The following is a 23,745-nucleotide window of genomic DNA, read 5'->3' as shown; positions in this document are numbered from 1 at the left end:
GCAGCCATTTCCTGTGAGCGATCTGCACGGGGCAGGAGCGTGGGAAGATTGCTCCTGCCTGAAAACCTGCTAGACCACCAGGTAAGGCTTAAGGGGAGGATTACAGGGCTAAAAATAGCTGTGGGAAGCCGAGGATAAGGGCAGAACCGGCCCAAATATTATTTGTGATTTTTTTTTTCATATTCGCGGGCCGGCTCTGCCCTTAACTCCCTGCGAACATGGAGGGGGAAGTGTACTATCTTCATGATGCGTGTCGGTTGTTTTTAATCGGGTTTTAATTCATGTGACCATTGGGTGGGTTTTTTTTATTTTTTTTAAAGTGTTTTTTGTGCCACTTTTTGCTTATGATTATGGTTGTGACTACGACACTTGTCATGTGCCCCCCCCCCCATTTTTAAATTGCAGGTGTTTTCGAGCCGGTTTTACTTTCGGTTTGCTCAGCTCAGAGCGCTACAGATTGTCTCTACTAGATAAGAGCCACCATGGCTTTATTTCATTCTTCCTTTTTATTTTTAACTTGCACATAGTTATTTTAAGTTATCTTAAGTTCCCATGAAATATTAGCTGATGTTTTTTATGTTTTTCTATAGTCTATTGCCACATTGCGACGCTTGTTAATGCAAGACAGCTACACTTTTTCACGCTCTGCAGCAGAGACTTTTTTATTTATGCATTTTTAAATCTTTACGCACGCAAGGTTTTGTTGTTTATTTTCACTATTTATATTATTTATTTATTTGGTTTTGTTGGGTTTTAGTTTATTATGTGCCCGCGATGCTTCTTTGGCCACTTTTATGTTTACACTCTTTTAGTTTCTTTTGCCGAACCTTGTCCTTAAACATAGCATTTGTTTTGGTTGGTCCGTGACTTTGTCTAAGTTTTTAATTTTGGCCCACTGTGTATTTTTTTGTTTGACACCCCTGGTCTATTTGAAGCATGCACTTTTGGAGTATCATACAAGTTTCCAGTTGCATCTGAGAAAGTGGACTTTGGGCTACAAAAGTTCCTGCTTTTGGAAGCCCTTTAACCACCTCTTGCCAATTAATGCTGCTTTGGTGTGGTAATGCATTCTCTAATAAAATATTATCCTTGGTATTTTGAATAGTGTGGGGAGCCTAGTTCATAGAGCTGAGGCTTCCATTCAGGGATAAACTTTTTCCCTTCAGTGCCCTTAGGTTAACTTTCTGGTCATATTTCCTTTCACTTAAATTTGGGCAACACTGGATATTTTTGCTAGCCTGAGGGCTGGAGATGCCTTCTTGGCATTACTCTGGTTAAGAGGGACTACCAAAATAACAGTGCTGCCCCTCCATCCCCTCCCTTCCAAGTCCTGGCCACATTATCTCTGTGGTACATGCTCTGCTCAGTGCTCAGTATTTCTAAGCAGAATCCTGGTTATTAGAACATAAGTTTAAATAAATGGGAGAAAATTTTTTTATAAATTTATTCACCTACTTAATAATGTAACAAATAAAGTGAATTAAATCATTTAAAGTATATACTATAATATTAAAAATAATTATAGAGTGCTCAGTGTAATATCTTATTCAAAACCAACAGGTTAATAGAATGAAGATGTATTAACATTGCATCATTGCACTCACCTACCTACCAACCCTAAACATTTAGTTAAATTTAAGTTGTTCAAGCAAATTTGTAGTGGTGAAGATATATAGATGAATACTTAGCTGAATATGATTGATGAAAAACATGAAAATCTCCACTATCAAATATGTCGTCTCAAGATAATCAAAAGTGTTCTTGAGATCTGCTCGTCGGTACTGGGAGTCGTACAATGAAGTACTTCTTATGTAGTTGGTTTAGAATTGGTAACATAAAATGAGTGAGTCCCCAAATCCACCGTTAAAAGCTTATCAAATTCAACATGTAGTTAGAACTCCTTAACGTGAAAACAATCCAACATTTCCTCAACACCGATCGTGTTTCACTTTAATTTGCGTCATCAGGAGGAAATAACTGAAAATAAATAAAACAACAAAAAATATAACAGTTCTCAAAAATCAAAAATATTCAAAAAGTGTAACTTCTAAACTAGAAAGTAAATTACCTTCGGACCTCACAATGGAGAGATCACGCCGACAAAAGATTTCGACAGGAAAATCGAATCAACGTATGACGTCTAAACGTATCAACGTATATAAAGACCGTCAAAGAGTCACATGATAAGTGATATCTTGATGATATATTGTTATATATAGTTGGAAAATAATACATGACAATTATCTAGTGGTCCATTCTATTTCTTTATTAAGACCATTAGGAATTACTGTATTCCAAGTATAGATTAAACGTTCGTGATAAAGAAGAGTATGAGAGATATCACCCTGTCTATTAAATTCAAAATGCCTAATTACACAGAATTTGAGGTCATTAAGAGAATGGTCAGCTGAATGCCAATGATCAGTTAAAGGAGCTTCTAATTTATTGGTACGAATACTACTCAGATGTTCCGCTATTCTCAATTTAATAGCTCTTTTGGTTTGACCTATGTACATCTTATTACAAGGACAAAAAATCCCATATATTACTTGAGAGGTGTTACAATCCGAATGACCCCGTAAATAATAAACATTGTTCGTATTAGGTATTTTGATTTGATTAATAATCAAAGAATGGCAGCAATATTTACATCTGCCACAACTAGTGTGTCCTGTTAATTCAACATTATCTTGATGAATTAGAACATAAGAACATAAGAATTGCTGCTGCTGGGTCAGACCAGTGGTCCATCCTGCCCAGCAGTCCGCTCACTCGGCGGCCCCAAGGTCAAGACCAGTGCTCCAAATGAGTCCAGTCTCACCAGTTTAGCATGAACTTGTCCAACTTTGTCTTGAAACCCTGGAGGGTGTTTTCCCCTATAACAGACTCCGGAAGAGTGTTCCAGTTTTCTAACACTCTCTGGGTGAAGAAGAATTTCCTTACATTTGTAGAAGAGGCCCAGTTTCTCTAATCTCTCGCTGTATGGCAACTCCTTCAGCCCCTTAACCATTTTAGTCACTCTTCTCTGGACCCTTTCGAGTAGTACGGCGACCAGTGCTGGACGCAGCCCTCCAGGTGAGGGCGCACTATGGCCTGGTACAGCGGAATAATAACTTTCTCGGATCTGTTTGTGATCCCTTTCTTGATCATTCCTAGCATTCTGTTCGCCCTTTTCACCGCCGTAGCACATTGTGCAGATGGCTTCATGGACTTGTCGATCAGAACTCCCAAGTCCCTTTCCTGGGAGGTCTCTCCAAGTATTAGCTATTATCCCAGGACAAGCAGGCAGGTATTCTCACTAGTGGGTGATGTCATCCGACAGAGCCCCGATACGGACATCTTGCAAGCATGTCTTGCTTGAAGAAACTCAGAAGTTTCGAGATGCCCGCACCGCGCATGCGCCAGTGCCTTCCCGCCCGATGCTCCGGGCGTGTCTCCTCAGTTCTTTTTCTTCCGCGGAGCTGAGAAGTCTATCTTCAATTTGCGCCCATTGAATCTCTTTTTTGCCTTCTTTTTTGCCGCGGGTTGAGTTCTTTTGGCTCTCCTGTGCATTTATTTCTTTCTTTGATTTCTTTAAAAAAAAAAAAAAAAAATTTTCCTTCCGATACCGGGTCGGCCGCGTGGCTGGGGCCCCGCGCCTTCGACCTTGCGGCGGAGCTTTTCCGGCCTGTGTCCCGGCCGATTACCGGTTTTAAAAAGTGTAGCAAGTGCCAGCACGCGATTTCGCTCACGGACCCTCATCGACGCTGCTTACAGTGTCTGGGACCGGATCACTTCCCGAAATCGTGCCAGCCTTGCTCCACTCTGACGGCGAGAGCGTTTAAGCGTCGCTGTCTGCTGTGGGAGTCCATGTTCAAGATGGAAGCTTCATCGGATCCTGCAGCTTCGACGTCGACATCGACGGGTGTTTCGACTCCTTCGGCGAAGCCCTCTGCCTCCCCGGCTGCTTCGGGCCTCCTGAAGCCGGCATCGTTCACACCGTTTTCGGCCCCGACTTCGGCGCCGGTGCCTTCATCCGTCTCCTCGGAGCAGGTATCGACCCCGACTGTTCCACCAGTGGTGCTAAAGGTGCCGAAGGCTGGCAAGCAGAAGCACGCAGCACCCAAGAAGCGCAGAGACCGTGCGGAAGGGCCCCCTTTTGGTGCGGATCCCTCCATATCGGCTTCGTTGCGGTCCATCCTGGAGGCTCAGTTCGTGGAGCTCATGCAGACCATGGGGCCTCGGCTGATTGCCACCATCCAGGGTGACCTTCCAGCTTCGGCTTTGAGGGGCGGACCGCCCCCTCCTCCTCCTCCTCGCCGCACGACCTCGTTGCTTGGCGAGGAGGAGCGGCGAGCGGTGTCCGGGTCCTCGAGGAGGTCCTCCATTAGCGCTGTACCTCCTTTGGAATCGATTCCCTCGAGGAGGGCCTCCCTTAGTGATATGCCTCCCTTGGAGCCCATCCCCTCGAGGAAAGCCTCGTTTAGTGACCTGCCTCCCTTGGAACCGATTACTCCGCCCCATGACTCAGTATGGCGTCCACCTCGGGGCCACCCAGTCCTGGGCATAGCAGGAAGCAGGACGAGTTCTTCCGAACCCCCTATCAAACCTGGGCGTCGTCGGGGGAGGCGCCGCCTCTGCGATCGGCATCGAGTCCAATCTGCTCCTTGGAGGCGTCTGACCCAGTTTCTCACAGACGGGCTCGATCCCCTTCCAGGCATCGGGAGGGGCATCGATCCAGACATTCTTCGAAGCATTCCTCTCGACACTCGACCGTTTCGCCTCAAAAGAAATTGCCTCAGTTGGGGTATGCGGCTTCGACTGGGTCTCCTCCTCCGGGCCCGGAGTTCGAGGACACCGAGGTTTTCTACTCGTCCTGTTGCTCGCAGGCCTCTCTGGAGCCTGAAGCCTCTTCTTCTTCTAGTCCATCTCGCAGACCGGCGACAGCAGACCAACTGTCCTTTTCATCGTTCCTCAGGCAGATGGCGGATGACATGGACATTACTCTCGATGCTGGGTCTCGATATTCCAAAGAGTGCCTCGATACCATGCACTTGCCTCGTCCTCTGGCAGAGTCCTTGCGGCTTCCCCTGCACAAGCTCCTCGACCAGACCTTCATGCGATGCTTCGAGTCTCCTTACTCTATCCCTGCGGTCCCTGGCAAATTGGATGCGCGGTACCGCACGGTGCATCATAAAGGCTTCGAGGGTCCTCAGCTTTCTCACCAGTCCCTCCTGGTCGAATCCTCGCTCAAGCGGTCTCATCCTGGCCAGGTCTATGCTTCAGTGCCTCCGGCCGCGAGGGCAGAACCATGGATAAGTTTGGTCGACGCATCTATCAGAATTCGATGATGGCGTCTCGAGTCCTGAACTACAATTTCCACTTTGCAGCCTACTTGGAATTTTTTCTACCTGTGCTTCGGAAGTTCACACCATACATCGAATCCCAGGCTAGGTTTGAGTTTGAGGAAGTGGTTGCTTCGCTGTCCCAACTTCGGCTTCAGTTAATGCAATCTGCCTATGATGCGTTCGAGCTCTCCGCCCGAGCGGCGGCCTGCTCGGTGGCGATGCGCCGGTTGGCCTGGTTGCGGACCATTGATATGGACCCGAATCTTCAGGACCGCCTGGCAAACGTCCCGTGTGCTGGGGCGGATCTTTTTGACGAATCCATCGAGACTGTCACGAAGAAGTTGTCTGACCACGAAAAGTCCTTCCAATCTATCCTTCGGCCGAAGCCTAAGCCTCAGCAGTCTCGACCTTCTCGTCCGCCGTTGATTTATCAGAGGCGTTATCAGCTGAGGCAAACTCCTCCTGCGAGGCAACCGGCGAAGCGTCAGCCTCCCCAAAAGGGTCAGCCTAAGTCTCAATCGCCTGCTGTCCCTAAGACCACTCAGCCTTTTTGACTGTCTCGTCGAGGGCATAACCAACCTCGTTCTGCCTCCCCCTGTTTTTCCCATCGGAGGGCGCCTCCATCATTTTTATCATTGCTGGGAGGCCATAACAACTGACCTCTGGGTCCTTACTATCATCAAGGAAGGATACTCTCTTCATTTCCATCGGGTCCCTCCGGACCATCCTCCAAGAGTATCCTTCCAACTTGACTCAGACCGCCCTTCTTCTCCAGGAAGCTCAGGCTTTGCTCCGGCTTCGTGCCGTGGAGCCGGTCCCGACGGACCAACTGAACCAGGGGTTTTACTCCCGGTACTTCCTTGTTCCGAAGAAGACGGGCGACCTGCGACCCATTTTGGACCTCAGGGCCCTCAACAAATTCCTAGTCAAGGAGAGGTTTCGCATGCTGACACTTGCTTCTCTCTACCCTCTCCTCGAGCAGAACGACTGGTTATGCTCTCTGGATCTCAAGGAGGCCTACACTCACATTCCCATTCATCCGGCCTCCCGCAAGTTCCTCAGATTTCGGGTGGGACATCTATATCAGCAGTATCGAGTGCTTCCATTCGGCCTGTCCTCGTCTCCCAGAGTCTTCACGAAGTGTCTGGTGGTGGTGGCCGCTGCACTCCGGAACAGGGGTCTTCAGGTATTTCCATACCTTGACGACTGGCTCATCAAGGCCCCGTCAGCTCCAAAGGTCATTTCGGCGACCTTGACCACGATCTGCTTCCTGCAGAGCCTAGGCTTCGAGATCAATTTTCCCAAATCTCATCTGCAGCCTACCCAGTCCCTTCCCTTCATCGGGGCGGTACTGGACACCATCCAGCTTCGAGCATTCCTTCCTCCTCAGCGCATGGATGCTCTTCTTCGTCTCTGCCAGTCTGTATCTTCTCGCCAGTCCATCTCAGCGAGACACATGATGGTCCTCCTGGGCCACATGGCCTCTACAGTTCATGTGACGCCCTTTGCCAGGCTCCATCTCAGAATTCCTCAGTGGACCCTAGCTTCTCAATGGACTCAAGTGTCAGACCCGTTGACTCGACACATCATAGTCACTCCTGCTCTTCGGCAGTCTCTACTTTGGTGGATGACCTCTTCGAATCTATCCAGAGGTTTGCTGTTTCACACTCCTCCTCATCAGAAGGTTCTCACTACCGATTCCTCGACCTATGCCTGGGGGGCTCATCTGGATGGGCTTCGCACTCAGGGATTCTGGACCTGTGCGGACCGACTCCATCAAATCAATCTTCTGGAGCTCAGAGCCATCTTCAATGCTCTTCAAGCTTTTCAACATCTGCTTCACGACATGGTGATCCTCATTCGCACCGACAATCAGGTCGCCATGTATTATGTCAACAAGCAAGGGGGCACGGGCTCGGCCTCCCTCTGCCAGGAAGCTCTCAGAGTCTGGGATTGGGCGGTTCGCCACAACACCTTCCTCAAAGCTGTCTACATTCAGGGGAAGGACAATGTCTTGGCGGACAAACTGAGTCGTCTTCTCCAGCCTCACGAATGGACACTCCATTCCAAGCCCCTTCATCAGATCTTTGCTCAGTGGGGAACGCCTCAGATAGACCTCTTTGCGGCTCCCCACAATTTCAAGCTGCCTCAGTTTTGCTCCAGGATCTACGCTCCTCATCGCCTCGAGGCAGATGCTTTTCTGCTGGATTGGGGGAATCGCTTTCTGTATGCGTTTCCGCCATTCCCTCTCATTCAAAAGACTCTGGTCAAGCTGAAGTCCGACCATGCCACCATGATTCTGATAGCTCCTCGGTGGCCCAGGCAACCTTGGTTCTCCCTTCTACTTCAACTCAGCAGCAGGGAACCGTACCTACTTCCAGTGTTTCCTTCACTGCTTACTCAGCATCAGGGGTCTCTGCTTCATCCCAACCTGCAGTCTCTCCACCTGACAGCTTGGTTCCTCTCAACGTAACTCCGCACCAGTTTTCACAGGCGGTGAGGGATGTCTTGGAGGCTTCCAGGAAGCCTGCTACTCGTCAATGCTACTCCCAAAAATGGACTAGATTTTCTTCATGGTGTATTTCCAATTCTAAGGAGCCTCAGCGAGCCTCCCTATCCTCTGTTTTGGACTATCTTTTACATCTGTCTCAGTCTGGTCTCAAGTCGACATCTATACGAGTCCACCTGAGTGCTATTGCGGCTTTCCATCAGCCTCTACAAGGGAAACCTCTCTCTTTTCATCCTGTGGTTTCCAGATTTATGAAAGGACTTTTTCATGTCAATCCTCCTCTCAAACCGCCTCCAGTGGTTTGGGATCTAAATGTTCTCCTTTCTCAGCTTATGAAACCTCCTTTTGAGCCTCTGAGCAAGGCTCCACTAAAGTTTCTCACTTGGAAAGTGGTTTTTCTGGTGGCCCTCACATCTGCTCGCAGGGTCAGTGATCTTCAGGCCTTGGTGGCGGACCCACCTTTCACAGTATTCCATCATGACAAGGTGGTCCTCCGCACTCACCCGAAATTCCTGCCTAAAGTGGTCTCTGAATTTCACCTCAACCAATCCATTGTGCTTCCAGTGTTCTTTCCAAAGCCTCATTCTCATCCTGGAGAATCAGCTCTTCACACTCTGGTCTGTAAACGTGCTTTGGCTTTCTACTTGGATCGCACCAAACCACACAGAACTGCTCCTCAACTTTTTGTCTCCTTTGATCCAAACAAGTTGGGACGACCTGTATCGAAGCGCACCATCTCCAACTGGACGGCGGCTTGTATCTTTCTGCTATGCCCAGGCTGGATTACCCCTTCCCTGTAAGGTCACAGCCCATAAGGTCAGAGCAATGGCAGCCTCTTTAGCCTTCCTCAGATCGACACCGATTGAGGAGATTTGTAAGGCTGCCACTTGGTCCTCGGTTCATACATTCACCTCTCATTATTGTCTGGATACTTTCTCCAGACGGGATGGACAGTTTGGCCAAACAGTGTTACAAAATTTATTCTCCTAAGTTGCCAACTCTCCCACCATCCCATTGAGGTTAGCTTGGAGGTCACCCACTAGTGAGAATACCTGCCTGCTTGTCCTGGGATAAAGCAATGTTACTTACCGTAACAGTTGTTATCCAGGGACAGCAGGCAGCTATTCTCACGTCCCACCCACCTCCCCTGGGTTGGCTTCTCTGCTAGCTACCTGAACTGAGGAGACACGCCCGGAGCATCGGGCGGGAAGGCACTGGCGCATGCGCGGTGCGGGCATCTCGAAACTTCTGAATTTCTTCAAGCAAGACATGCTTGCAAGATGTCCGTATCGGGGCTCTGTCAGATGACATCACCCACTAGTGAGAATAGCTGCCTGCTGTCCCTGGATAACAACTGTTACGGTAAGTAACATTGCTTTATAGGGAGAGGAAATGACTATAGATATTAAAGCAGACTCCTTGATCTAATGCAGTGTTGTCCAACCTTGGTCCTTTAGGGCCACAATCTAGTCGGTTTTCAATATTTCCCTAACGAATTTGCACGCAAATAGATCTCATGCATATTCATTGGAGAAATCTGAAAACCTGACCTGGCAAAGGCCAAGGTTGGACACCCTTGATCCTAATGCCTTGCATTTGTAGAATTTGAACATGTATTTTTATTGTGAAATGTATTTAAAAAAATGGTTGTTCAAACCTTGTCCTAGGACAATTGGATTATTGTAACAGTATCTACATAGGTTCTAAATTTCTAGTGGAAAAAAATTCAGCTTCTACAAAAATACAGCTGCCCAGTCAACTGATGGGCATACACAAAACAGTAGAAACATAGAAGATGACGGCAGAAAAGGGCTACAGCCCATCAAGTCTGCCCACTCTGCTTACCCACCCCCTTTCTATGCCCTAATGACCCAATTTCCTTATCTTGACCCTCGTAGGGATCCCACATGGGTATCCCATTTATTCTTAAAGTCTGGCACGCTGTCTGCCTCGATCACCTGCACTGGAAGCTTGTTCCAATGATCAACCACTCTCTCTGTGAAGAAATACTTTCTGGTGTCACCATGAAATTTTCCGCCCCTGAGTTTGAGCGGGTGCCCTCTTGTGGCCGAGGGTCCCTTGAGAAAGAAAATATCATTTTCCACTTCGACACGTTCCGTGAGGTACTTAAATGTTTCGATCATGTCTCCCCTCTCCCTACGTTCCTCAAGAGTGTAGAGCTGCAATTTGTTCAGTCTCTCTTCGTACGAGAGACCCTTGAGCCCCGAGATCATCCTGGTGGCCTATTTAGATCATTACAATGTAATTTTTAAAGTTCTTTTTGTAATATCGCTGTCTGTATACAGTCTTTCCCTCTGTAAACTTATATGAACTGTTTGTGGTATTGCGGTATATAAAAATAAAGTTATTGTTATTATTACATTGGCTACCTAGAGAAGCATGTATCCATTTTAAATTAGGCATTACAATTTTTAATAATGATGGAAATACCCCTTTCTTGCATGATATAGTTTAGATTTCCTGCTTCAATTAGAGCTGCTATATCTAGAAACCCATTATGATTAAAATTTTGAAGCCCTAAGGGCCTTTGTTCTTACTCTTTTTGCATCTACTTGTGCTTATCTTGGAGCACAGATTTGGAACAACCTCCTTATTCAATTCAGAACACTTGGGGATCCTTTTATCAAGCTGCGGTAGGGGTTTAATGCACATAATACCGCACGTTAAACCGCCTGCCGCGCTAGCCGCTAATGCCTGCATTGAGCAGGCGTTAGTTTTTTAGCTGGCCACGGGGGTTAGCGCGTGATGAAATATCTGCGCTAACCCCGCTATCACGGCTTGATAAAAGGGTAAATATGGTTTGTTTAGAAAACATTTTGAAGGCCTTTTTCAAGAAATTTTTAAAGAATACTTAATTGAATTGAGAATTTGATTTAGTTTTTTATTGATAGTCTAGTTCTCTTTGTAAAATTACCTGCATAGAACTTGATTGAGTTTTGTGGAATATAAAAGTGAATTGGTAAAAATCCACTGCTGACTTTACAGTGGAAAGAGTGGTCTTGAAAATAAAACTGGGAGTATGCTGCTTTATGTAGGTTTAAAAATTAACACTTAACAGGTGGACTGCAAAAGAAATAGGAAAGCTTAAGATGCCTGCTTGAAATAACTCTAAATTCCATTTTAGTCAAGGCCATGTTTAATATAGGTATTTCTCCCGACTTATTTGCTGAGTACGGAAGGACTTCAAATTCTAAAACGGACTTTGGTGACACGTTACCTGTGAGCATATTGTGGCAAGACATTACTCATGGGATTAACTTTTTCCAGTTGCCTAGTTTCCCGTTCTTGGGTTGGGTACTTGCCAGGATACCATGCCTTCTTTCTGTCTCTCGTTTCCTGTAACAAGTCAGTTACCCTTACAGCTGTTCCTGATAGACCAATTAGTTACTAGACTGTTGGTTTCTGTGGACATTAAACAGACTCATTCAGAATAACTATTTAGAGCACAGAAATAGAATGAATGTCCTGGAGAACCAAACCTGAGGTTTTGTTAGAGCTGAGCCACTGGGTTAGAAGGTGATAACCTAAGATTTGTTATAAGCATCATGTATTAATTGATACTAGGGCTATATAACATACATTCATGGGAGCATGCCCATTCCTTCTAAATACCTAAAGAGATTTCAAAACTTATAAATAACTGTTTTGATATAGGTTTTGAATTTTTTCTTGTCTGCAATTTGAGTAATGCATAAGCTCAACTACTAAAAATATGTTTAATCCTAGCTGGCACATCTGTTTCAGAACTTTATTACAAATTTAGCAAAAGATATCTATATCAAATGCAGTGGTGGTGTAGGGAGGGGGGTGGACCGCCCCGGGCACTGTCTTGGTGGGGGCCTGCCTGCCACGCTTCTCTACCTGCCCTTTCCCTCTTTAAAATCTTCACCAGCACGAGCAACTACTCTGATCTGCTGCTCACGGCAGCCTGACTCCCTCTGAAATCACTTCCGGGTTGTGGGGCCAGGAAGTGATATCAGAGAGAAAGTCGACAAGGATACGAGCAGCAGGCTGGAGAAGCTTTAAAGAGGTATGAGGGTGGGAAGGGAGGGCACGAGTGTGGCATGGGTGTATGGGGAGGCGGGTGCAGAGGGGCTCTACCGCTCCGGGTTCCTCCTACCCTCGCTATGCCACCGATCAAATGCTAAAACTTACACCTATATGGACCATGTGTTTAGGGTGGCTGGTACAAATAGACCATGGAAGTTATAACGTCTGTTTAGCTAACTCTTCCAGTTCTTGATGACACTGGTTTCCAAACAAAGGTTGGAAACTTTAGGAGGAACTCTAAGACAATTCTGTTAGTCTGAAAAAACTGCCCATGTACAGACAGAGGGGCTGATGCAGAAGACTCGCATTAGAGTAATTTGTGGCTTCTACTGAAAGTGTAATATCACAAAATGCAGTAAATTTAGGCAGATACCCTGCAGCAAATGTGGGGGGAAGGGAGTATGCTAGATACACGTCCAAAAGGTTTTGTGGTAAGTGTGGCTTTTTGTGCACATGTTGAAACCAAAACTAACGGCCTCTTTTACACAGCCGTGCTAGCGGCTGCCGTGCGACAACAGCCCTGAAGACCTTTAAATCTCTATGGGCTTCGGGGCCTTTAGCGCAGCTTTGTAAAAGAGGCTGTAAGTTTAAGCATCCATCGCTTGCTCTTCCATGCTTAAATAGGAGGAGCCTTGCAAAAAAATTGTTAGCTTTTGAAATTTGAGAGGCTCACTTAGGCCCAGAACTAAAGGTAAAATTCTATAAGAAGCGCCCAATTAGGCACTGTTCAGCGCGATTCAAGTAAAATTGGGTGCTGTTTAGTGAATTGCGCTGAGTGGCACCTATTTTGGAGGCGCCCAATAAATAGGCCAACTCTAGGGACAACTAAATGTTAGTTGCCTAGTTGAGCACTTAAGCATGCTTAAGAGCAGTGATTCTGTAACAAGACGCCTAACATGCAGAGTGCCTATTTTTTTGAAGGCCGCCTAAGTTTTTAGAGGTGCCTTGTTACAGAATCGCGCTTTCTTGATAGGCGCCTATGTTTCAATCAGTGCTGATTAAAAAGCTTAATTGAGCTTGTTATTCAATTTAGATAGGCGCCTATCTAGTTAGGCGCCTCCGAAATAGGTGCCTAATTTTACAGCACACTTTCACAAATGGTATTTTTTCAGACATGCTACCATGTGTGTCTAAACATAGAAACATAGAAGATGACGGCAGAAAAGGGCTACAGCCCATCAAGTCTGCCCACTCTGCTTACCCACCCCCTGTCTATGCCCTAATGACCCAATTTCCTATAGAAACATAGAAGATGATGGCAGAAAAGGGCTAGAGCCCATCAAGTCTGCCCACTCTGCTTACCCACCCCCTGTCTAGAACTTGCAAGGGCTTCCCTTTTTGCATGCAAAATGAAACCAGCACTTAAATGTGAAGGATTGCCAAGAAATCCTCTGCAAAACCTTTTTGCACAGCCCTGGCAGAAAGATTCTTACATTATTTTGTCAAGTGAGTGTCTTACTCTTTTGTATGGCATGGAATACTTTAATTAGCTTGTTAACCTACACTTTAATACAACCTATGGTTGTTTACGAATGTTCAACCTCTGTGCCCAAGCCCTCTTTTTTTTTTTTTTTGCATTGCTTGGCGTACAATTCATATTTACCTATAGTGATGCCACAGCTGAGCCCGCAGTTATTTTCTGCATCAGCCACAGAGTATTTAAAGCAAGTTAAATACTTGATGCCATTAGTTAATCAGAACTTTGCCAATCAAGTTTTAAATGAAATATTTCTTTTTTTTCCAGTGTGTAACAGCTTATGGACTTTGCTGTTTCATTGCTACTGATGATATTACTGTAAGTATGATTTATGTATAATCTACAGCCCTGTGGAAGGGGAGGGGGGTTGCAATTGAGGTTCTGTTGCGGGGTTCATACTTTGAGCTGTTGATATCCATTTCTCGCAAACTGCAGAAGGATATCCTCTTTAAGAATTTGAGTGAAGCATAGAACCCTCCTCGGTTATTCCTTCAGCAAGTGAACTCGGGTGTGTTTTGCTCTGTTTTTCTTTTTCTTTATTTTCACTTTTTTTCTGCTGGATTTTTGAAGTTCCTAGTGGCTTTGGTACTCGGAGGTCCCCCACTCGGCATATTCCGCTGGGGAAAGGACGCAGTCCCATGTGGGAAGACTGCTATTCCCAATACAATCTCAGATTCCTGCAGTGTCAGCCTGCTCTGGGTCCCTTCAAGATCTCGGGGTCCATTCCCCTGGAGTGACTCACCTGCTAATTTGGTCAGAGGCTTGAGCGCTGGCTGTGTGGCCCCTGAGTAAGAACCCTAAGGGTATCAGGGAGCCGGCTGCATAATTCTCTCTCCCCCCCCACTCCCCGTTACTACGTGAGGAATCCCAGGGGTCTGTTCTGAGGTTTGTTAGGGCCTGTTGGATCTGATTAGTGAATCAGATCCCTTGTCCCTTTTGCTGTCCCTCATGGGGTCCTACTGACCTCAGGGGTGCCACACTTGGAAGGGTTGAGTCCCTCCCCCCCCATTTCCCCCACCTCCCCTTATGTCTTTGCTGTAGAGGAGCCTGGCCACCTGTTAGGCACAGACTACAGTTTAGAGAGCCAGTGAGGTCTGCTCTCTTGATACAGCTGGTAAGCTGTGAGAAGAAAAAGAAGAAAATAAAGAACAAGAAATAAAAGGAGCATAAAAAGGGCTTGAGGGACATTTTTATACAGTGCTGTTGTGCGTGGGTCTCTGGTGCGTTCGTTACGAGCACTTCTTAAAAAGCAGTGCGTTTTTTGTGGGCGCCAAGTGATGGATGCCATCGGCATGTGTTCTGGCTGCTTCGAGTGGGAGCCGGCATCGGGTTCAGGTGTCGTTGTGCAGGGGTTCCCTTTGCACGTGCACTACTCATCAGCAGGGAGTGGTTAAGATGCCCGGGCTTCCCCTGCCACCCTGCCAGCAGTTGGGGAGATTCAGCTGACTGCCAGGGGTGCTGGGGATTCCTTTTCCGATGCAGGTGGTCCTGCCTTAGTGACAGGGTCTAGTCAAGGTTCCAAAGTTTATTAAAAATTTGATTACTCTCCTATTAACATTCTAGGCGATATACAATACAATTTTATATTGAAGAGATAAAAATTAAAATAATTAACGAGAACCAAAACAAGGAACATGCCTCGTTGCCGCTTCTTTCAGGAGACAGTTTTGTCGGCGAGCCTTCCCTTGGTTTTGGCAGGAAGTGTGGCCATTTTGCCTGTGGCCTTAGTCTACCTTCCCCCCTGTCTTAGAAGGACAGGAACAGGTCTAACATGTGTCTTCTGCTCCTGCTGTGAATTCTAAGTTTCAGAGCAGAATATATTTCTTGCTGGGGAAGTTACCCATTCCTCTCCTTCTCTTTTCTTATGTTTTCAGTGGAGTTTGATTTGCTTTGGTACCAGCTGAGGAGGGTGCTGAGCTCCACTGCAGAAGGGGAGGAATTCTCAAGTTCTTAAATGGCTATCCTTCTGTAGTTCACGGGAAATGGGAATCAACAGCTCAAGTATGGACTCCTGTGTATTCTCACAGAACCCAGATTATAGAGGGAAGAACCTAATCTGTCCAACCTTTCTCTCTATTTTTTCTCCCCTCCCCATTTATATTTAGGATTTGTATACAACCATGGAATGCTTGGAGAATCTGTTCACTAAATCCTATCAGAAAGAGAAGGTGACAACAAACACATCCCTTCACACGCACTCCCTCCTTACATGGGCACTCCTGTTAACAATCTGCCCAATTGCTGAAGTAAAGAAGAAACTTGAAATGTATGTATGAAGTGGTCAAACTATATAAATCTTAACATGTCCTAGAAAACTACATTGCTTCTGTCTTGGGTTGATCAGTTGTAATCAACATACATAGAAGCTTCTAAAAGTAACTACATATGGATTCTGAAGAATTGTGATCATTTTCATATCATGGTATTTCTGCCAGGACAGTAAGTCTTTTAGAAAGACTAGGAAATGGGTACATGCCACCTATGTTTGTTTAAGGAGAGACCTACTTTAGATATTTTGGATAATGCTTGATATAAATTTGTTAAGAGTAGAGAGGAATGGGTAAACTGAATACAAATAATGTAAAGATGTGCAGGAGCAAAGAAACAAAAGGCTTAATATCTGACGAGCAAAGCAAAAGAGGGGATAAGGTAGCAAAAGAGGGGATAAGGGGTTCAGTGTGTTCTACCAGAATAAGTAAAGTAAACAGCAGCTGTCTGGACACCAAAGGCAAACTACCTGTCTAAGGCCATCCAGTCAAAGCATGAATCATGATCCTGAGCAGTATTTGGAGACTTGAATATGCTTGAATGAAATTATGGATTGAGGCAGGTGAACTTGCTAAGAAGGCCAAAGTATTACTTTGATTCCTTACCTGGGAAGAAGACTTTTGTTCCAGGTATTAAGATATAGGAAGCAGCCATTCTGAAAGCTGTCAATGTTAAAAATCATTGTTTTACTCGCATACCAGTGGAATTGGTGTTGGAAGGTAAAGAAGCTATCTCATGAAGGGAAGTAGAATAGTGGTAGAGCAGGACCCCATAGATGTGCTTTAAGTACATTTTGCCGCTTGTGGCAGATCAATCTTAAACCAGATTTATGACTGATCCCACTTAGTACGACAGTTCTGAAAATTTATTTATTTAAAAAATTTCTATATCGTTTAAACCTAAAAGGTTTACGTAACTTTACATATACGCTAACTCACTGGCTGGATTTCTAGATTTCACAAGTAACACAATATATCTGAGTGTTTTATAGTATAGCAACTTGTAAAATTTATATTATTGTAACACATTAGTGCATATGTGGAGGAGTGTGTGGCGCAGTGGTTGAAGCTACAGCCTCAGCACCCTGGGGTTGTTGGTTCAAATCCAGCGCTGCTCCTTGTGATCCTGGGCAAGTCACTTAATCCTCCATAGCCCAGGTACGTTAGATAGATTGTGAGCCCACCGGGACAGATAGGGAAAATGCTTGAGTACCTGATTGTAAAACCGCTTAGATAACCTTGATAGGCGGTATATAAAAAAAATCCTAATAATAATAATTAAAAAAAAAAAAAAAATTAGGGATGAACATGAGAAAGCAAAGTCCTTATGTTAATTCTGAAGTCCTTGAGCTCATTTTGAGGGAGTGGGAGGGTGTGGGGAGGGTGTGCATGTCAGTATGAAGCCTTTAGCTTGGATAACTATATTACATTTATGGCAAAGCAGCCATGATTTTCATGTGGTTGTAATTACTTTACATTAGAGATTTCTATTCCGCCATTGCCTTGCGGTTCAAGGCGGATTACAAAAGAATTACACTAAAGGTATTACATGAAGAAGGTATCTGGTAATTTCTAAAGGAGATACGGAGTAGATGAGGTTGCTTTGGGGAATTGGGAAGGTATTAGGGAGTGTTAGTGGTAAGGAGCTAGTGGTATTAAGTCGTTTGCAGGAATTTCTTGAAGAGTAGGGTCTTATTTCTTTTCTGAATGTTTTGTAGTCTAGGGTCATAATTAGTAGCTTGGAGATTTGGTTGTCGAGTTTTGCTACTTGAGCAATGTCAAAATACATATTAGTTTATATATATTTTCATAATGTAACTTCATTTTATAAATGTGTGATGTCTTCCAAAACCTTTTCCCTTCAGTTTTTTTTCTCCTTTACTCTTAAATCTGTCTGGGCCGAGAAATTGTAAGCCATGTGGCAGTCCCTTTCAAAGCATTTTGGACACCTGCTCTAAATGTAAATAACAGTAAGCCTCTTCCTAGGCATTTGCAAAAGCTTCCAAGCCTGCTCTCCTGTGATGATGTGAAAATGCGAATTGCTGCTGGAGAAACTTTGGCTCTTCTTTTTGAACTAGCAAGAGAAACTGATGCTGTAAGTCTAGTTTTAATATAGGTTGTCTAATGATATGCATTAATGTGGAACCAGAATGTTTAATTTGATTTAAATCAAAAGGGTTAACCAGGTCAAAAATCTTGCTCTTGATAAGAGCAACAGTGACCGCCTGGGTCTGTTGAGAATTTTGTAGAATATATGCAGTCTTTGGAGCCTTTAAACCATAAGCAGATACACTAAACACTTGAGCATAGCCTATTAGAGCCTTCTAGATAGGAGCTGGAAATCTTTAGAGCCCCATATAAAAATAACCAACTTAACATGCCTGTTTTTATTCCAACTTTAGAATCAGCAGTAAAAAATGTATAAACCTTTTTGCATGTGGCTCAACACTTGCATGACTTAAAAAAAAAATCCAAGTCATTCTGGCTTCTTGTATATGCTTAATGTCTTTCTTAATTCAACTTTTTATGGAGGACTGTCAGAAGGGCTCTGGCAAAGTGCCTCAGCCTTGACTAGATAAGGCCATGATCCGAGAAGCAGAGAACTGTGTTTGAGTAAATAAAAACTAGAATCAATAGTACAAATGTATCTGAAACTTGTGCTTGTACTGTAGAAAAGGTTAGACATAGTTTTAGGACACGGATAATTTGTGTAGTGCATTGGGGGATGCAAGATCCTATTCTTTTCATCTGGGTGGAAATGGTTGACTGTAAATCAAGTTTAAAGGGCAGTTGTTTCCTTTTCATGTCAGGAAGAGTATATAAAATGAGTGACTGGAGAGCTTAGCTTTCAGCTAGAATGCATTTCATATTAACATTTGACATAGTCATAGGGACAGAAGTGCAGACACCCTTAATATTCTTGATGGACACTCTTACAACATCCTTCAATGGTATTTAAGAAGTTCTTGTATTCTGATAGGATTTTCTTTATGAAGATATTGAACCCCTGGCTCAGACACTGAGAGCACTGGCTACAGATGGGACCAAGCACCGTGCTAAAGTAGACAAAAGAAAACAGCGCTCTGTTTTCCGTGATGTCCTCAGAGCTGTGGAGGTAAACTTGGTAGATAGATAAATGTTGAGACTGGTTGTTCCTTGTCATTTACAAAACTTAATTTATGTGAAAATGGCTTTGCTTTCCTGGAGAGGTTCTCTATAAATTGGAAAGGCTGTGTACAAATTACTGTGCTACATGATTATGGCGTAGTTTTTCCTGTGCAGAGAACTAGATCACTGATCTTCAACCGCCGGTCCGTGGACCGGTGCATGTCCGCAGGAAATTTCTGCCAGTCTGCGGAGGGCCGGCAAGATTGCTGCTGCTGCTAAACCCGACAGGAAATCTTCTTTCTGACGTCAATTCTGATGTTGGAGAGGACGTTCTGGGCCAGCCAATCACTGCCTGGCTGGCCCAGAACATCCTCTCTGACATCAGAATTGACGTCGGAAAGAAGATTTCCTGTTGGGTTTAGCAGCAGCAGGGCGGTAAGAGCAGGGGAAAGGAAGGAGGAAGGCTTTTTTTTTTTTTTTCCGACAAGGAGGGAAGGAGGTAGTCAGGCAAGCAGGCTGGCTTTGGCCAGGGAGGGAGGGAGAGAGGTAGATAGGCAGATAGGCTGGCTTTGGGGGTGGGGGTGGGACAAAGTGTGGAAGGCAGTGAGAGGGACATAGGAAGGAGGCACTGGGGGCACTAAGGACATGGGGAAGGAGGCACTGGGAGCATTAAAGACATGGGAAGGAGGCACTGGGGGCACTAAAGACATGGGAAGGAGGCACTGGGGGCACTAAAGACATGGGAAGGAGGCACTGGGGGCACTAAAGGCATGGGAAGGAGGCATTCAGGACTTGGGAAGGAAGCACTGGGAGGGAAAGAGGGAGGGAATAGAAAGGGACAATTGTTGGGCCTGAGTGCAGAAAGAAAGAAATGAAAGGATACACAGACAGAAGGAAATGCAACCAGAGACTCATGAAATCACCAGACAAAGGTAGGATAAAATGATTTTATTTTTAATTTAGTGATCAAAATGTATCAGTTTTGAGAATTTATATCTGCTGTCTATATTTTGCACTATATTTGTCTATTTTTCTATAATTACTGAGGTGACCGAGCTCGCGGAGATGGGGCGGAAATGATTTGGGAGTTTTTAATTTTAGCCCTAGTAGTGTGCCGGTCCACAAAATAATTATTTTATTTCTGCCGGTCCACAGTTCTAAAAAGGTTGAAAAACACTGAACTAGATGATTGCTCTTTAAGATTAAGCTTGCTTAATACTCATACCTGTGCATCCTCTTAACTGTTTGAAAGCACCACTAACACAACATGTCCCTAAGCATCTCAATAATTCTTGTAAGACTATCTTTAGTCAAAGCCATAGTTCAGGCAAGTCTTGCATAGTGTCATATCTTGAAGGTGTGTACATGTAAGCATTTTTAAGAGGGTGAACTTGGTTTTATCCCATCCCTCTCACCAGACTTGTATATTTTTAAAAAAATCCCTAGTAAAGTGCAAGGAAATACTGGACGGGAAAACATAGGGCTAGATGCACTAAAGTCGGCGATCATTGCTAAACCTGTTTTCACAGCTTTAGTGACAATTGCTATTACCAACCCGATTCACAAAACGGCTCACCGCGTGTATTTTCTAATTCTGCCATGCAAATTAGTTAAAACCCCATGCAAAGTAGCCAAGCGATTGATGCACTAACATTGCTTGACTATGAAAAAAAAACAAAAAACCTAAAAATGGGTTTAGCTGTTGGAAAAACCTGACGGGTCAGCCTGGGTTGTTTTTATTTCTCTTTTTTTCAATGTCACAGATATTTTGCCTGTGTTACACTGAGCGATTTGATCTGTTGAGTTTGCATGCAAATGATTTGCACCTCCGTGTAAATCATTTGCATGCAGTCTTGGTAGTGCATTGATTGCTAGTTCAGAATCGGCCAGAGAATTAGCCAACAGCAATCCAGTCTGTATTACCGACTATCTTTAGTGCATCAAGGCCTTAGTTCTATAGCTGAGGAGCATGAAAAACACAAACAAGAAAGCAAGTTTAAAAGGGAGCAATAGGGAAGGAAGGAATGAGATGAGCAGACACATGGGAATCAAAGCTACTGTTTCCAAAGTAAAGCTTCTCCTCCTGATATTTAAAATGCTATTGCTGCATTTGTTTTAAAATGCTAACCACAGCATTTAAAGCTATTCCCAAATTAAGCACCAGGTGGTTTAGAACAGCCACTATAATTTGCCTGGGTCAGCTGTTTAGTTTTCTAGGCACCAGCGTTGAATCAGCAGAACCTGGATAATTTCACCTCTGTCCTAGCATGACATTAGATGGTGCCAGGGTGGTTAGAGAAGACTTTCAGATAAGTACTTCTGAATACTGAGAAGCTTGTATATAAACATTCCTGCTCTACCCTCATACCCCCAATAGTATATACTCTATATTTCTAAAGAATTATAAGAACATAAGAATTGCCGCTGCTGGGTCAGACCAGTGGTCCATCATGCCCAGCAGTCTGCTCACGCGGCAGCCCTTAGGTCAAAGACCAGTGCCCTAACTAAGACTAGTTTTACTTGTGTACGTTCTGGTTCAGCAGGAACTTGTCTAACTTTGTCTTGAATCCCTGGAGGGTGTTTTCCCCTATAACAGCCTCCGGAAGAGCATTCCAGTTTTCTACCACTCTCTGGGTGAAGAACTTCCTTACGTTTGTACGGAATCTATCCCCTTTTATCCCCTCTCGTTCTCTTTACCTTGGAGAGGGTGAACAACCTGTCTTTATCTACTAAGTCTATTCCCTTCATTATCTTGAATGTTTCAATCATGTCTCCTCTGTCTCCTCTTTTCAAGGGAGAAGAGGTCTAGTTTCTCTAACCTCTCACTGTACGGCAACTCCTCCAGCCCCTTAACAACTGAACTATAAGCCACATTTAATTTTTTATTTATTTTTTTTTAATTTCCTAGGAAGGCGATTTCTCAACAGAGACTATAAATTTGGACCAGAGCGAATGTATATTGACTGTTGGGTTAAGAAGCGCACATATGACACCTTTAAAGAGCTCTTGGGATCAGGGATGCAGTACCATTTGCAGGTAAGCAATTCAGGTATGCCTTCGGGATGATCATTTGCACTTTGACACTAATATAACTGATTTTCAAAAACAGCTGCTTGCTTTTCTTCCTGTACAATAGAGCTCCTGATAAAGGCTTCTCCAAGGACAAGCAAGAATAACGTTGTCACATGTGGGTGATATCATCCACAGGACCCGGTATGCACATTTGCTAAGTGCACTGTCACTTTAAATCTTTGGGCAGTGCCCACACTGTGTGCATGCAGGTACCGTCTTACCCAGCATCAGAACACGGGACCAACGGGCCTAAGTTTTCGTAGAGTAGAGTGGCGCAGTAGTTAGAGCTACAGCCTCTACACCCTGAGGTTGTGGGTTCAAACCCTGTACTGCTCCCTGTAACCCTGGGCAAGTCACTTAATCCTCCACTGCCCCAGGTACATTAGATAGATTTCAAGCCCATTGGGACAGATAGGGAAAATGCTTGAAGTACCTGCCTTGAGTGTAGTTGTAAAACTACAAAAAGGTATAAGTCCCAATCCCTTCTCAGCACATCAAACTTTGAAAGTGGGGTGTGGGGTGTGTTTGTTGTTTTTTTTTTTTTTTGTGCCTTCCCAATATTTTCTTCTCAATTTATTTTTATTGGGTTGTTGTTTTTTGTTTTTTTTCTTTCAGTATATTTTTCTAGAGGTTAAATTCAGTCTTTGAATTTTTGGCCTTCAAGCCACTTCGAAGTACTTTTGGCCCAAGGAGCATTGTTTTTTGGTATACAGTCCTCCCCCAATATTTGCAGCGGTTCCGTTCAGGTACCCCTGAGAATCTTGTAAAACTGCGAATACAGTTTTTTGTGGGAGAGGCAGGAGAGAGCAGCTGGAGCGCCAGCGAGTGAAGGCAATCACTCGTCGTATGCTCTGATCGCCTCTTCCTGCACTAAAGTCGGGCCTTACCAATCAGGAGCTGCTTTTAAGGCAAGGCTGGCGTTAATTTCTATCCTTGGTTCCAGCATGTTTTTAGTAAACCCACCAGCAAGCTGAACCTTTAATTTCAGGTAAGCTTGGGTGCACAAGGCAGACTGATGCCAAGTCTGTACCCCCCTTAATGCCAGCCCTGTTTTAAGGCATCCGAGTCTAGTTTCAGTAATGGCCACAGGCCGGGGCTACAAAACGTATCGGACATTTAAAATTCAGGGCCTGGTGTACAAGAATAGAAAATGAAAGAGGGATAAATTTGATCTCTCTCCCCCCACCAAAAGATCAGAAAAGCATTTTGTGGCTCCTAAACTTTGTACTAATATTTTCAGAAGTTTATACCCCAGGCTTGCTTTTTAGCAGAAAGTAAAGCTGACTTGCACATAGCTTGCCCATCAGAGTTCAGTGGAGCTGTTTAAGTAGGATAGATGTTTACTTTAACATGTGTAGAATTTTCTGGAGAGTGATGCAGTGGTTGAGGAGAGTGTGTGGCATAGTGGTTAAAGCTACAGCCTGAGCACCCTGAGGTTGTGGGTTCAAACCCATGCGGCTCATTGTGACCCTGGGCAAGTCACTTAATCCCCCCATTGCCCCAAGTACATTAGATAGATTGCGAGCCCACAAGGACAGACAGGGAAAAATGCTTGAGTACCTGAATAAATTCATGTAAACTGTTCTGAGCTCCCTGGGGAGAAAGGTATAGAAAATTGAATAAATAAATAAATATGAAAGAAATGTAATATAGCAATTAATGTGCATTGTAATGCTCAAGAGCAAATGTTCTATACAATGTCTTACACAGGCAAATGAGTTTCTTCGGAACGTGTTTGAACTTGGACCACCTATGATGGTTGATGCAGGCAGTCTTAAGACTATGAAAATCTCACGTTTTGAAAAGGTAAGCTGATGTTTGTGTCTAGGCAGGTTACACTAACACATAGTACATAGAACTTAATGAACACAGTGTGTAGTTTTTGTGTTGGGTTTGTAGTGTTAATCCAATTTA

The 23,745-nt window shown here is 44.5% G+C and overlaps 1 protein-coding gene across 1 annotated transcript in view; it reads left to right on the top strand.

Annotated features, from left to right (window-relative positions):
• IFRD1 (interferon related developmental regulator 1) overlaps positions 1 to 23,745 on the top strand; it is a 43,902-nt gene that overhangs the window by 19,119 nt on the left and 1,038 nt on the right. Inside the window, 7 exon segments of the mRNA XM_033958686.1 lie at positions 13,652 to 13,702; positions 15,490 to 15,650; positions 17,638 to 17,746; positions 18,632 to 18,766; positions 21,668 to 21,689; positions 21,692 to 21,795; positions 23,542 to 23,637. Coding sequence (XP_033814577.1) covers positions 13,652 to 13,702; positions 15,490 to 15,650; positions 17,638 to 17,746; positions 18,632 to 18,766; positions 21,668 to 21,689; positions 21,692 to 21,795; positions 23,542 to 23,637 — 678 coding nt within the window.

The sequence above is a fragment of the Geotrypetes seraphini genome, chromosome 9, assembly GCF_902459505.1.
Source record: "Geotrypetes seraphini chromosome 9, aGeoSer1.1, whole genome shotgun sequence".
In the NCBI taxonomy this organism is placed as follows: Eukaryota; Metazoa; Chordata; class Amphibia; order Gymnophiona; family Dermophiidae; genus Geotrypetes; species Geotrypetes seraphini.
Note: the sequence above shows the minus strand (reverse complement) of the source record. Positions and strands in the feature narration are given on the sequence as shown.